At 38.5% G+C, this 13,956-nt stretch overlaps 1 protein-coding gene across 1 annotated transcript in view; it reads right to left on the bottom strand.

Moving 5' to 3' along the window:
- Positions 1-1,914: 1,914 nt before the first annotated feature.
- The window catches only part of LOC100654125 (C-type lectin domain family 4 member A-like), a 94,514-nt gene continuing 82,472 nt past the window's right edge, over positions 1,915-13,956 (bottom strand). The window contains exons 7-9 of the mRNA XM_010590917.3: positions 5,107-5,258; positions 4,274-4,389; positions 1,915-3,115 (exon numbers count right to left, since the gene is read on the bottom strand). Coding sequence (XP_010589219.1) covers positions 2,974-3,115; positions 4,274-4,389; positions 5,107-5,258 — 410 coding nt within the window. The 3' untranslated portion in view covers positions 1,915-2,973. The remainder of the gene's footprint in view (positions 3,116-4,273; positions 4,390-5,106; positions 5,259-13,956) is intronic.

Raw genomic sequence — 13,956 nt, 5'->3', positions numbered from 1 at the left:
AATCTTGGAAGAAAAAATAGGATCTACCCTAGGAGCCCTAATACAGGGCATAAACAGAATACAAAACATTACCAAAAATGATGAAGAGAAACCCGATAACTGGGAGCTCCTAAAAATCAAACACCTATGCTCATCTAAAGACTTCACCAAAAGAGTAAAAAGACCACCTACAGACTGGGAAAGAATATTCAGCTATGACATCTCAGACCAGCGCCTGATCTCTAAAATCTACATGATTCTGTCAAAACTCAACCACAAAAAGACAAACAACCCAATCAAGAAGTGGGCAAAGGATATGAACACACATTTCACTAAAGAAGATATTCAGGCAGCCAACAGATACATGAGAAAATGCTCTCGATCATTAGTCATTAGAGAAATGCAAATTAAAACTATGATGAGATTCCATCTGACACCAACTAGACTGGCATTAATTCAAAAATCACAAAATAATAAATGTTGGAGAGGCTGCGGAGAGACTGGAACTCTCATACACTGCTGGTGGGATTGTAAAATGGTACAACCACTGTGGAAATCCATCTGGCGTTATCTTAAACAGTTAGAAATAGAACTACCATACAAACCAGAAATCCCACTCCTCGGAATATACCCTAAAAATACAAGACCCTTCACACAAACAGATATATGCACACCCATGTTTATTGCAGCTCTGTTTACAATAGCAAAAAGCTGGAAGCAACCAAGATGTCCATCAACGGACGAATGGGTAAATAAATTGTGGTATATTCACACAATGGAATACTACGCATCGATAAAGAACAGTGACGAATCTCTGAAACATTTCATAACATGGAGGAATCTGGAAGGCATTATGCTGAGCGAAATGAGTCAGTTGCAAAAGGACAAATATTGTATAAGACCACTATTATAAGATCTTGAGGAATAGAAAAAATGGAAAAGAACACATACTTTTGTGGTTACAAAGGGGGGAGGGAGGGAGGGAGGGAGGGAGAGGGCTTTTTATTGATCAATCTGTAGATGGGAACTGCTTTGGGTGAAGGGAAAGACAACACTCAAAACAAGGAAGGTCAGCCTAATTGGACAGGATTAAAAGTAAAGAGGTTTCCGAGATAAAATGAAAGCTTCAAAGGATAGCGAAGCAGGGGCTGGGGTCTGGGGAACTTGGTTTGAGAGGACTTCTAAATCAATGGGCAAAATAATTCTATTATGAAAACACTCTGCATCCCACTTTGAATTGTGGCACCTGGGGTCCTAAATGCCAACAAGCAGCCATCTAAAATACATTAATTGGTCTCAACCCACCGGGAGCAAAGGCAAAGGAAGAACACCAAGGTCACACGACAACTAAGAACCCAAGAGACAGAAAGGGCCACTTGAACCAGAGACCTACAATATCCTGAGACCAGAAGAACAAGTTGGTGCCCGGCCACAATCGATGTCTGCCCTGTCAGGGAGCACAAGAGACAACTCCTGAGGGAGCAGGAGACCAATGGGATACAGACCCCAAATTCTCATTAAAAGACCACACCTAATGGTATGATTGCGACTAGAGGAATCCCAGAGACAATGCTCCCCAGAACTTCTGATGGCACAGGACAGGAACCAACCCCGAAGACAAATCATCAGGCATGAAAAGGACTGGTCAGTGGGGGGGAGAGAGATACTGATGAAGAGCGAGCTAATTAAATCAGGTGGACACGGGAGAGTGTGTTGGCAACTCTTGACTGGAGGGGGGATGGGAAGATAGAGAGAGATGGAAGAAGGTAAAATTGGCACGAAACGAGAGACTGTAAGGGCTGACTCAATAGGGGGAGAGCAAGTGGGAGAAGGGAGTAAGATGTATGTAAACCTACATGTGACAGACTGATTGGAAATGTAAATGTTCACTTGAAGCTTAATAAAAATTTAAAAAAAAAAAAAAAAAAGTAAAATGAAATTCCCCCAGAAATCTGTAAGTTGCTCTCCAAGAGTTAAACTGATAAATTCTACATATAATGAGTAAGATCAGACCTCTATAAAAATAACTATCATCCAGTACACTTAGGGGGAAAGTGGCAAATGAAAGACTCAGTTGCATCAACATGACCAGGGCATAATCTCAGGAGGTCACTTTAGGAACTGTATATGGGTATACAAGTACAGCCATGGTTGGGACCAACTTTGTCATAATCAATTATAATCGCTGGACAAAGACAATAAATTACAGGCTATGTTGTACATAAATTTTATATTTTAGGAGTAAGAAAATGATAGGTAAGAACTTTAGTAAAAAGGGGAACAAAAAAAACTAAGGGCCATTTTGAGTGGGAATCCATGGACAGAAACTATAGAACTGAACCAAAGAATTACCAGAATATTGGAAGAATGTAATTCTATAGATCAACTCATCAGCAGTGACCTCTAGTTCTCTAATGTTCAATCTCTAATTTTCCTTTGTCTGCGCTTGATGTTAAATGCCAAGACCGAATAGAGAATGTTAAGAAGCCCAAAGAGTCTCCTGGGCCAAAGCTGGAACTTACCCTAAATTGATGTGTATTGTATTCCTCCTGTTACATAATATGCTTATAGTTAAAAGCAATAAATCTGCCCGAGAGAAGCTAAAAGTAATGACTAGTTTTCTTTTGCTTTTGACCAGTTCATTAAAAAAAAAAGCTACCCAGGAAGAGGAATCAGATCAAATTATATCTGTAACTAATCCCTTAGCAGTCAGACAGAAATTAGGAAAGGAAGCTCATGCTCCCTCCACGTGTCCATAAAAGGGGTCTCTAGTAAAGCCTCTGAAACATGGAAAATGCTCAATAGATGGATGTTTTATGGATGAATGAATGTGTGAACTGATTCTAGCTTAAGTGGAATAGGTGACAGCCTTCTGAAAAATTCTGTGGACATCCCTCACACAAGATTTACACACGCATGAACAAAAAGAGAAAATTAGATATTCCTTTCATGGTAGATGCCAATCCAACCACATGTCCATGGAGAATGTTCCATTCATAAGTAGATCTTCATCATCTCACAAATTGACTTTTGAGGCATATCACAAGAGGCAGCATTCCAGCCCCATTTTCCATTAAGAAAACTTATAAAAACACAATGCTCTTTATGATTATTGGATTCACCAGGATGCCAGAATCTGAAAGAGAGAAAAACAATGAGGCTACTTCTTCAAACTATGCTTTGATGGCTTAGAGACTAAAGGGGCTAGGGTGGAATAGTGTGAGGTTCAAGTCAGATACATCCAATCTCACATTTAAAATGCCTTTATTCACTTATATGGTAAACATTGTTTTCTACTGGAAAACAATGACATTTGTCTTTCAATCTGTCAAACTTAGCTAAAAAATTCATGTCTCTTTTCTGTATCATGTACTGACATGATATAGGATATAGGAAGTCAATTTAATAGACATTATTAAATAATTACACACATGTGTAGAATCTTGGAGATATGGTTAAAAATATAGATGAACAATAAGTGTGGGCACATAGATATTCCGTGTAAGACAATGGGTTTAATAGAAGATGCTGCCTCCTTTTGCAAAACCCTCAAGTTTAAGCAACTTCTCCTTCATCTATGTCACTGACATTGCTCTTGAAAACTGTGCTCACATCACCCAGTATTCTGCCACCTTAAGCAATTCAGAACACATTAAACATCCTTCTACCAGCTATCCCAGAGGCTCTCATCTACTTGTTTATCCTTCTGTCCTGTTCCCGTGGGTCTACCAGTCCCATAGGGCTTCCTTAAGTAATTAAAAGATTTCCCTCTGGTTCCAAGTATCAATACACTTTGTTCTTTATGCATTGCTTTTGAAGTCTGCAGAACTAGTTAAGATCTCTGTATCTGTTCCTTCCTCCCGATTATCATGGACAAGTAATTTAATTTCCCTGAGTCTCAGGTTTCCTATCTAAAAAATGGAGATTGAGTACCGTGCATATGTATTTTACACAGGTGATATGAAGACCAAAGGTGGTAATATATTCTAATGTACTTTAAAATTCTTTAAAAAACTACATAAATAGTTGTAATAAGATTATCAGAATTTAATATTTTTGCTTTATGACAAATATTAAATCTTATTAATTAATTATGATCTTAAATGACATGAATTTTTTGTTTTATTTAGACATATAAAGTGGTTAAAAGCACAGATACCGGTATCAAATGGACCTTGGTTTAGAAAAAAAATAAAGTTGTTTTTTGTTGCTGTTGCTGTTTAATAGTAGCTGAGAGATGGAATAGCCCAGTATGGCTCAGGATTCAGGGTTCTTTATTGAATTCTATACTCACGTGATATTTATTTTGTATGATGACTGATCTACCCACTGCCACTGGTACATCCATTTGGGTTCTGACAGCCCCATGTAGTAAGCAGACTTTCTATCCAGCTTCTGAGTTATGAATAGCTGAGAGAAGAAAAGAAAGGACTCAGAGACTGTAGAGTACTTACGCTGTACTGAGTTTCTCACGGCCTTTGAGAAAAGAGAAGAAAAGAACAGAAACCAGGAAAAATCATATGGCCTCTGACCATGAACACAGGACTTCTATGACTGAGCAGGGCAGGATCAAATACATCACTTATAAACCCAAGGGAGAGTCCTAACCATGATCAGACTGAATTCTAATCTCATACCCACTTTCATGCTTTTCTTCTCTAAGAAATGGTGTTCTTCAAAGTTGTGCATGAGACAATGTTCACAGATTTAATAACTTTTTCTTTCATAACTTCAGAGATGCTTTAACTTCATTTCTGTCAATTGTGATTCTCAAGGTTCAACTTTATTTCTCTATTCCACTTAATACCCCTTCTTTGTTAAGTAGTGAATGAAGTATAAGACATCTACTTGTTGAAAGAACAAACTGATATTTCAGACTGAAATTTTCTCATCCTTTCACTCACCTCCCACATGTTACATCTTAAATGCCCCAATTTCTTTTGAGGAAGGTTTTATTAAAGCAGGAAGAAGCTGTAGAGCATAAAGGCTTAGGAGACTCTCCTATTTGCTTTCCTAAAAGCCTTCTGCCACAGCACCAACATCCCAGAACAATAAAACCTCCTCTCAGCCAACCGAAATGGACAAACCCCAGGCAGGGCTCCTGCTTCATGGTCCATTAGAAAGTACCTGTTCCTCCTCGGTGTTGATCACCAGGAGATGAGCTCCCATCCCAGTGCAGTTCTTCTCACTCTCAGCCCAAGTTTTTGCTTCAGAAGAAATGAAGTAGCAGCTGGTATTAGATACCATCCAATTCTCTGGGCAGCAACCCCAACCGTTCCCTGTATTGGGAAGAGGGACATACAAGTGCAATGTAAGCAAAGTAATTTTTAAAGTGTTCATAGTATTAAAATAAAGCACCAAAGGAGACTGCTGCTTTTGGGAAAATGGAGTAGACATACTTTTCCCTACTCTTCTCACTAAGTACAACTAAACATTCTTGACATAAAATTTTAAAAAAAGGCTGTAAAAGACAGCAGACTTGCTAGGGACCTTGGGACCTGAGGAATGACACACTGGTGAGTTCCCAGCAGTTTCTCTTTGCCGCATAATCCCAGACTTTGAGCTGAAGATGCAGTGACCCAGGAACATCAACAGGGGCAGACAAAAAAAAAGCAGGGCACAAAAAGTGCCTTCTTACTGTATCCAAAGAACTATGAAAGGGGCAGTCTAGCAAGACATAAAACTTCTAGACAATAACCACTCTATTACCACCAAAGATCACAGAGGAGCAGGTGGGGGAGGGGGAGGAGGACTGTGACCTCCATTTCAGTAAAGGATAAATGTGAAGCCAGCCTTCCACCCTTGTGAGGCTGTAATAAGGTGCCCCCAGACCCCCACCAAGGTGGTGTCAGAGAAGGTCAAGTAGGGAGTGAGATATTTATTTCCATAGTCAGTTAGGAGACCTCCCTACCCTGCACTGTCACTTCAGATCATGTGGGGAACCTGGACTTCCACTCCAACCTGGCAGTAATGAGGCACCCCTCCAGTTACTCACTGAGTTGGTGTCAAAGAAGGCCTAGGGAAGAGTCAGGACTTTTGCCATGCCCAGAAGTAAAGTGAATACGCTCACAGCAATATCAGTGGAGGCCACATGGAGAGCAGAATTTCCACTCTCACCCAGCAGTAATAAGGATCCCTCACTCCTTAGATGTCAACACAGGCTGAGTGGGGAACCTGAAATTCTACCACCATCTGGCAACAACAAGGTAGAGGCCCTTTATCCCTGTCAGGTAGTGTCAGAAAAAGTCAGCTAAAAAAGACAGTTTAAATAAGATTTAGAGATTCATAACATAAACTTAAAATATCCAGATTTCAATAGAAAAGTGCTCATCAAACCAAGACCAAGAAGATCTCAAGCTAAATGAAAAAAGATAATCAATAGATGTCTTCTTAGTTATCCAGTGCTGCTATAACAGAAATACCACAAGTGAGTGACTTTAACAAACAAAAATTTATTTTCTCACAGGCCAGAATTGTCAATTCAGGGCATCATTTCTAGGGCAAGGCTTTCTCTCTCTGTCAGTTCTCGGGGAAGGTCTTCTATCTTCAGCTTCTGTTTCCTGGTTCCTTCCAGCTATCCTTGCAGCTTGGCATCAATCTTTCCCCATCTCTGCTTGCTTGTTTAATCTCTTTTATATCTCAAAAGATATTGACTTAAGAACAATCTACACTAATCCTGCCTCATTAACATAACAAAGACAACTCATGCCCAAATTGGATTATAACCACAGGCATAGAGGTTATGATTTATAACACATATTTTTCAGAGACACAATTGAATCCATAATAGATGCAAAGACCAAGATGACAAAAATGTAGAATTATCTGGCAAAGATTTAAATGCAATCATGATTAAAAAAAATTTTTTTTCAATAACAGAGTGTGAAAGAAACAGAAAGACTCAGCAAAGAAATAAAGACATAGATGATATAAAAAAGACCTAAATGAAATTTTAGAATGAAAAAATACAGTAACCTAAATAAGAAAAAAAAATTCAGTGGTTGGGCTCAACAACAGAATGGAGACAACACAGGAAAGCATTGGTGAAATGGAGGACAAAAGTATAGAAATTTTCTATCCAAACAGCAGAGAGGAAATGGAATGAAAAGAACAGAATCTCAGGGACCTGTAGGACTAACAAAAGATCTAACATTCACACTATCTGAGCCTCAAAAGGAGAGGAGAAAGAAGATGGGGCTGAAAAACACTCAAAGATATAATGGCTGAAAATGTCCTAAATTTGGAAATCAACATAGGCCTACAGATTCAAGATGCTGAGAGAACCCCAGAGAGAATAAGCCCAAAGAACTCCATGCCAAGATCACCATATTTAAACTTCTGAAACTTATAGCAACCATTTAATTTATCAGTAGCCTATCTTCTACCAAAAAGAATATGAGGTAAACTTGAATATCTAGCAAAACACTTGAACCCTATTAAAGCCATAGTCATGCAATTAACCCTGGGGTTTCCTTTATATGCTCATTGGCAAGTCCAACTTCCAGTATTCACTTCTCTTCCTGGAATCTATCCAGAATCATCAAGTAGAATTAAAAATAAAAGCATTTTTGTTGAAATTCCAAATTATTTTTAAAGGCTTTCTAAATTAACCAAGTTTTGCACAAGAGCCCTGTGAAAAAAACTTTGACAGCAGCCAGAGAAAAACAACACTTTATCTATAGGGAAAAAACAATTAGAATGATAGAAGATTTCCCATCAGAAACTATGGAGGCCAGAACAAAGTCGCACAATATTCTCCAAGGGCTAAAGAAAAGAAGAAAATCCAGTATTCTACACCTAGCAAAAATATCTGCCCTGAGTCTGCTTCCTGAGGATCAAAGTAATATATACAAGCACTTTGAAAACTGATGTGATATAAAATGTGAGAAACAGTTACCATAACTGTTATTATTATGTTTCCTCCTCACCATGAGATCATCTGCACAGGGAGAGAATTCAGTCCCAAAGGATGTCCAGAATGGTGGGAAAAAATCTCTTAACTAAGTAACCAGACTCTCAGAGGACACAGAAAATGCCATGAGGAAACCAGTAATTGGGCTGCTTCACACAGAGACTTTTGTGTGAAGGATGATTCTTGAGCTTCATAAGTGGCACTAAGTTGTCACAAGAGGGGTGAGAGTCCTTTGACAACCAGAAATTCCAGAGAAAGAGGATAAGAAGCAGCAAAAGCACTCACTCTCTTGACATAAGTCAGCTCAGAAAATAACCATGTAGATAAATCAAATTTGTAGGAAGAACTCTATGGCAAAACAATAACAGGAAGAGCAGCAAGATTTCTCAACAGATTAAAAAACTCACCAGAAAGATACTGCCATGGAGCCGATGGTAAATGGGAACAACAATTTCATTATGATTTTTAAAACAAGCAACTTATTGAGGCTTGAGGCTATCGCGTCTATGAAGGTCACAACATAGAAATAGAACTAGGGGAGATATAATAAGACAATAAAACCAAAAACCAAACCCATTGCTGTCAAGTCGATTCCAACTCATAACAACCCTATAGGACAGAGTAGAACTACCTCATAGGGTTTCCAAGTAGCACCTGGTAGATTTGAACTGCCAACTTTTGGTTACCAACTGAACTCTTAACCATTATGCCCCCAGGGAAAAAAATGTGAACAGACACAACTCAGGAAAGAAGTAAAAGCAAAACAAAACCATGACAGAAATGAAGATCAAATTGAAAGAAGCACAATGGTAAAAAGAAGCACTGTGAAAAAACACAATAAAGGATGCTAAGGCAATATTTGAAGAGATAATTAGCTGAAATTTTTTTCCGAAATGATGAACAACATTCATCTACAGATTCAAAAACATTAAATGGACTCCAAAAAAAGAATAAAAGAAACTACATCTCAATAAATTGTCTAGAAGTGGCAGAAAAACAAAAACAAAGAGATAATCTTAAAAGCAAACAAAGAAAAAGGCATACAGACTTGAACAACAAATAGATTGGCAGCTGACTTCTCAAAAACTAGAAAAAGCCAGAAGAAAGTAGAACGTTATCTTCAATACACTGAAAGAAAATAAATACCAATCTAGAATTAAATCCTAGGGGACAATGCCACTCGAGAAGAGGTCAAACTGAAGATATTATCAGATGAACAAAATAGAGTTTCCAAAAGGAGACATAAAGGATTTACTTCTGGCAAAAAGAAAATGAACTCAGTTGAAAGGCATGAGATGGAAAGAAGAAAGGAAGGAAGAAAAAAGAAAGGAAGGAAGAAGCCAATGAACAAACAAAGGTCAAAGAAAATGATAACTATATGGATCAATTTCAAAGAAAGTTGACTATAGTTTAAAATAACAAATGTCTTATGTTTGCACTCAATGAATGCAGAGGAGCACTTGTTTAAAATCCAACATTCATTCATGAGTTAAATTAAAAAATAGACTCTTAAGAGTCCCTGAGTGGTGCAAGTGGTTAACATGGTCAGCTGCTAACCAAAAGTCGGAGGTTCCAACCCACACAGAGGCACCTCAAATAAAGGCCTGTTGACCTACTTCCATAAAATTAGCTACTGAAAACCCTATGGAGCACAGTTCTACTTTGACACCATATGAAGTTGCTATGAGTCAGAATCAACTCATGGAAACTGGTTAACCAGCAATAGGGGAACTTCATTAATATGATAAAATGCATTTCCAAAAGATCTACACCAATCATTGTTATTAATGATAAAATATTGAAGCTTTTCTTTGGAAATCAGGAACAACATGAGGGTGCCTGCTATTATTTCCGTATCAATTTAACATTGTACTGAAGGTTCTGGAATCTCTGGGTGGTGCAAATGGTTAATGTGTTTGGCTGCTATCTGAAAGGTTGGACACTCAAGTCAGATTCCTATACATCAACAAAGGGAACTTCAAAAAGGATATCAGGGAAACAATATCATTTATGCTAGCCCCTAAAAACACAAAATATTTAAAAATAAACTTAACCAGGGATGTAAAAGACCTATACAAAGAAAACAACAAAACATATTACAGAGGCAGAGCCAAGATGGAGGAATGGACAGACACTTCCGGCGAGCCCTCTTTACAACAAAGACCCGAAAAAAACAAGTGAAATGAGTATATTTGTGACAGGCTGGGAGCCCTGAGCTTCAAAGGCAAGCATGACAATGAACTGAGGGGTAAGGGGAGGAAGAGACTGCTCAGAAGTGGAGAGGAGTTACTGGACCTGAATCGTGGGGAGCCCTGAGGCACCATTCCCGGGGGGGCGGCAGTGGCGGAGGTGGCTGGCTGATACTAGCGTTCGACCGCAGTTTCCTCAGGGAGAAGCAGCCCGCCACACACTCCACTGACACCTACAGAACCTGAGAAGAATGGCTCTCTCGGCAAAAGCTAAGTACTTGCGTATATTTTAACGCGCCCCCCCCCCCCCCCGACCCACAAATCGGCTTCAGCGGCTGAATTCCCTGAGCCTGAGATAGGCCCTGTTGAGCACCTAGAGCCATCCTCCTGGCCTTAGGAAAGGAAAAAATTTGCATTTGGGGGAAAAGATAATTTGCTAGCTCCACTATCCAGGGGAGCTCAGGACAGAAGCACATACTGTCCAGGCATAAACCGTCCATGGACATTGAGGACCTTTCCCTTCTGCATGGACATGTGTGGGCCTATTTCAGGAGAATAGGCCCTCATTAGCAGACTCCAACCATTTCAGCTATGTGGTGGAGAGGTGGGTGTTTGATGTTTGACATTGCTTTGCCTATTAAACAAGGTCCCCACCTACCGACATAAGGGACTGAGTGCTGGTAGCTCCACTCAGGTCACCCAGCCACCCACGTCACGAGTTCAAAGATAACTAGTACCTCCCAGTCCTTACAACCAAAAACATTGGGTGCCCATGGTCCATCTGCAGAACCTGCCCACCTGTACACTCTAGGGAACAGGGACACGCTTTCTTCAGAGACACTCGGAGGTTGGTTTTCAGCCCGCTACATTGTTCAGAGCATGACCCCCTGCTGCAATCAGATACTGGTATATAAATCAATCACCCCTGCCCCTCTGAGACTGTAGGACAGAGCCTGTACCACACACTTGATGATCAGCTACCTGGAAACCTGAGCTGAATTCATACAAGAAAACTGAAGGGACTCCTAGACTTATATACCTGATAACAGCTCTAGCCATCTGGGGACAGGATACCAGAGCTCCAAAGGTGAAAATAATCAAGCTAGCTCACTCAAGCAATCCATAGGGGTATATCAAAACAAAAAAAAAAGCAAGAAGCTATGACACAGCAAGCAAGCATAAATGAATACAATAACTTATAGATGGCTCAGAGACAACAGTCAGTATCAAGTCACATAAAGAAGCAGACCATGATCACCTCAGCAGGCTCTCAAAACAAAGAATCCAGGGATCTTTTGATGAAAGTACATTCCTGGAATTACCAGATGCAGAATACAAAACTTTAATATACAGAACCCTTCAAGACATCAGGAAGGAAATGAGACAATACACAGAACAAGCAAAGGAACACACAGATAAAGCAATTGAAGAAATTAGAAAGATTATTTAGGAACGTAATGAAAAGTTTAATAAACTGGAAAAATCCACAAACAGGCAGAAATCAGAAATTCAGAAGATTAACAATAAAATTACAGAAATAGACAACTCAGTAGAAAGCCAGAGGAGCAGAATTGAGCAAGTAGAAGCTAGAATTTTGGAACTCGAAGATAAATCACTTGGCACTAATATATTTCAAGAAAAATCAGATAAAAGAATTTTTAAAAAGGAGAGCCAATAAGAATAAGCTTGGACTACTCGGCAGAAACCATGCAGGCAAGAAGGCAATGGAATGACATATCTAAAAAATTGAAGGAAAAAAATTGCTTGCCAAGAATCATATATCCAGCAACCCTGTCTCTTAAATATGAAAGTGAAATTAAGACATTTCCAGATAAACACAAGTTTAGGGAATTCATAAAAACCAAACCAAAACTACAAGAAATACTAAAGGGAGTTCTTTGGTTAGAAAATCAATAACATCAGGTATCAACCCAAGGCTAGAACACTGGGTAGAGCAACCAGAACTCAAACCAAACAGAGAAATCCAAAAAAACAAAGCAAGATTATATTAAAAAAAAAAAAGCTCAAAACAGGGTAACAGCGATGTTATTACATAAAAGAAGACAACATTAGAATAATAAAGAGGGACTAAGAAATATAATCATACACCTTCCATATGGAGAGGAAGATACGGCATACAAAGAAATAAAAGTTATGTTTAAATTTAGAAAAATACGGGTGAATAATAAGGTAACCACAAAGGAAACAAACTACCTACTCATCAAAATAAAATACAAGAAAAAAAATAAAGACTCAGCAGAAACAAAATCAAAAACAACAAATATGTGGAAAGGACACTATACAAAGATAATCTACTCAGCAAATAAAATTAAGTGGGAAAAAGAAGCTGTCAACAACACACAAAAAAAGACATCAAAATGATAGCACTAAATTCATACCTATCCATAATTACCCTGAATGTAAATGGACGAAATGCACCAATAAACAGACAGAGAGTGGCAGAATGAATTAAAAAACAACATCTGTCTATATGCTGCCTACAAGAGACACACCTTAGACTTAGAGACACAAACAAACTAAAACTCAAAGGATGGAAAAAAATATATCAAGCAAACAACAATGAAAAAACGCAGAAGTGGCAATATTAATTTCTGACAAATAGACTTTAAAGTTAAATCCATCAGAAAAGAAAAGGAAGGACACTATATAATGACTAAAGGGACAACACACCAAGAAGATATAACCATATGAAATATTTATGCACCCAATGACAGGGCCGCAAGATACATAAAACAAACTCTATCAGCATTGAAAAGTGAGATACACAGCTCCACAGTAATAGCAGGAGACTTCAACACACCATTTTCGGTAAAGGACAGGACATCCAGAAAGAAGCTCAATAAAGACATGGAAGATCTAAATGCCACAATCAACCAACTTGACCTCATAGACATATACAGAACACTCCACCCAACAGCAACCAAGTATACTTTCTTTTCTAGTGCACATGGAACATTCTCTAGAATAGACCACATATTAGGTCATACAGCAAGCCTTAGCAGAATCCAAAGCATAGAAATATTACAAAGCATCTTCTCTGCCCATAGGGCCATAAAAGTGAAAATCAATATCAGGAAAAGCAGGGAAAAGAAATCAAACACTTGGAAGCTGAACAATACCCTGCTCAAAAAAAGACTGGATTATAGAAGGCATAAAGCATAGAATAAAGAAATTCAGAGTATCCAATGAGAATGAAAACACTTCCTATCAGAGCCTTTGGGACACAGCAAAAGCAGTGCTCAGAGGCCAATTTATATCAATAAATGCACACATCCAAAAAGAAGAAAGAGCCAAAATCGAAGAACTATCCCTACAACTAGAATAGAGCAACAAAAGAAACCCACAGGCACCAGAAGAAAACGAATAATAAAAATTAGAGCTGAACTAAATGAAATAGAACACAGAAAAACAATTGAAAGAATTAACAAGACCAAAAGCTGGTTTTTTGAAAAAATCAACAAAATTGATAAACCACTAGCCAAACTGACAAAAGAAAAACAGGAGAGGAAGCAAATAACCCAAAAAGAAATGAGATGGGCAATATTACAACAGATCCAACTGAAATAAAAAGAATCATATCAGATTACTATGAAAAACTGTACTCAAACAAATTTGAAAACCTAGAAGAAATGGATGAATTCCTAGAAACACACTACCTACCTAAACTAACACAAACAGATGTAGAACAACTAAATAGACCCATAACAAAAGAAGAGATTGAAAAGGTCATCAAAAAACTCCCAACAAAAACAGCCCTGGTCCGGACGGCTTGACTGCAGAGTTCTACCAAACTTTCAGGGAACACTTAACACCACTACTACTAAAGGTATTTCAGAGCATAGAAAAGGACAGAAT

This window comes from Loxodonta africana, chromosome 4, assembly GCF_030014295.1.
Source record: "Loxodonta africana isolate mLoxAfr1 chromosome 4, mLoxAfr1.hap2, whole genome shotgun sequence".
Classification (NCBI taxonomy): Eukaryota; Metazoa; Chordata; class Mammalia; order Proboscidea; family Elephantidae; genus Loxodonta; species Loxodonta africana.
This window is presented reverse-complemented; position numbering and strand designations above follow the sequence as displayed.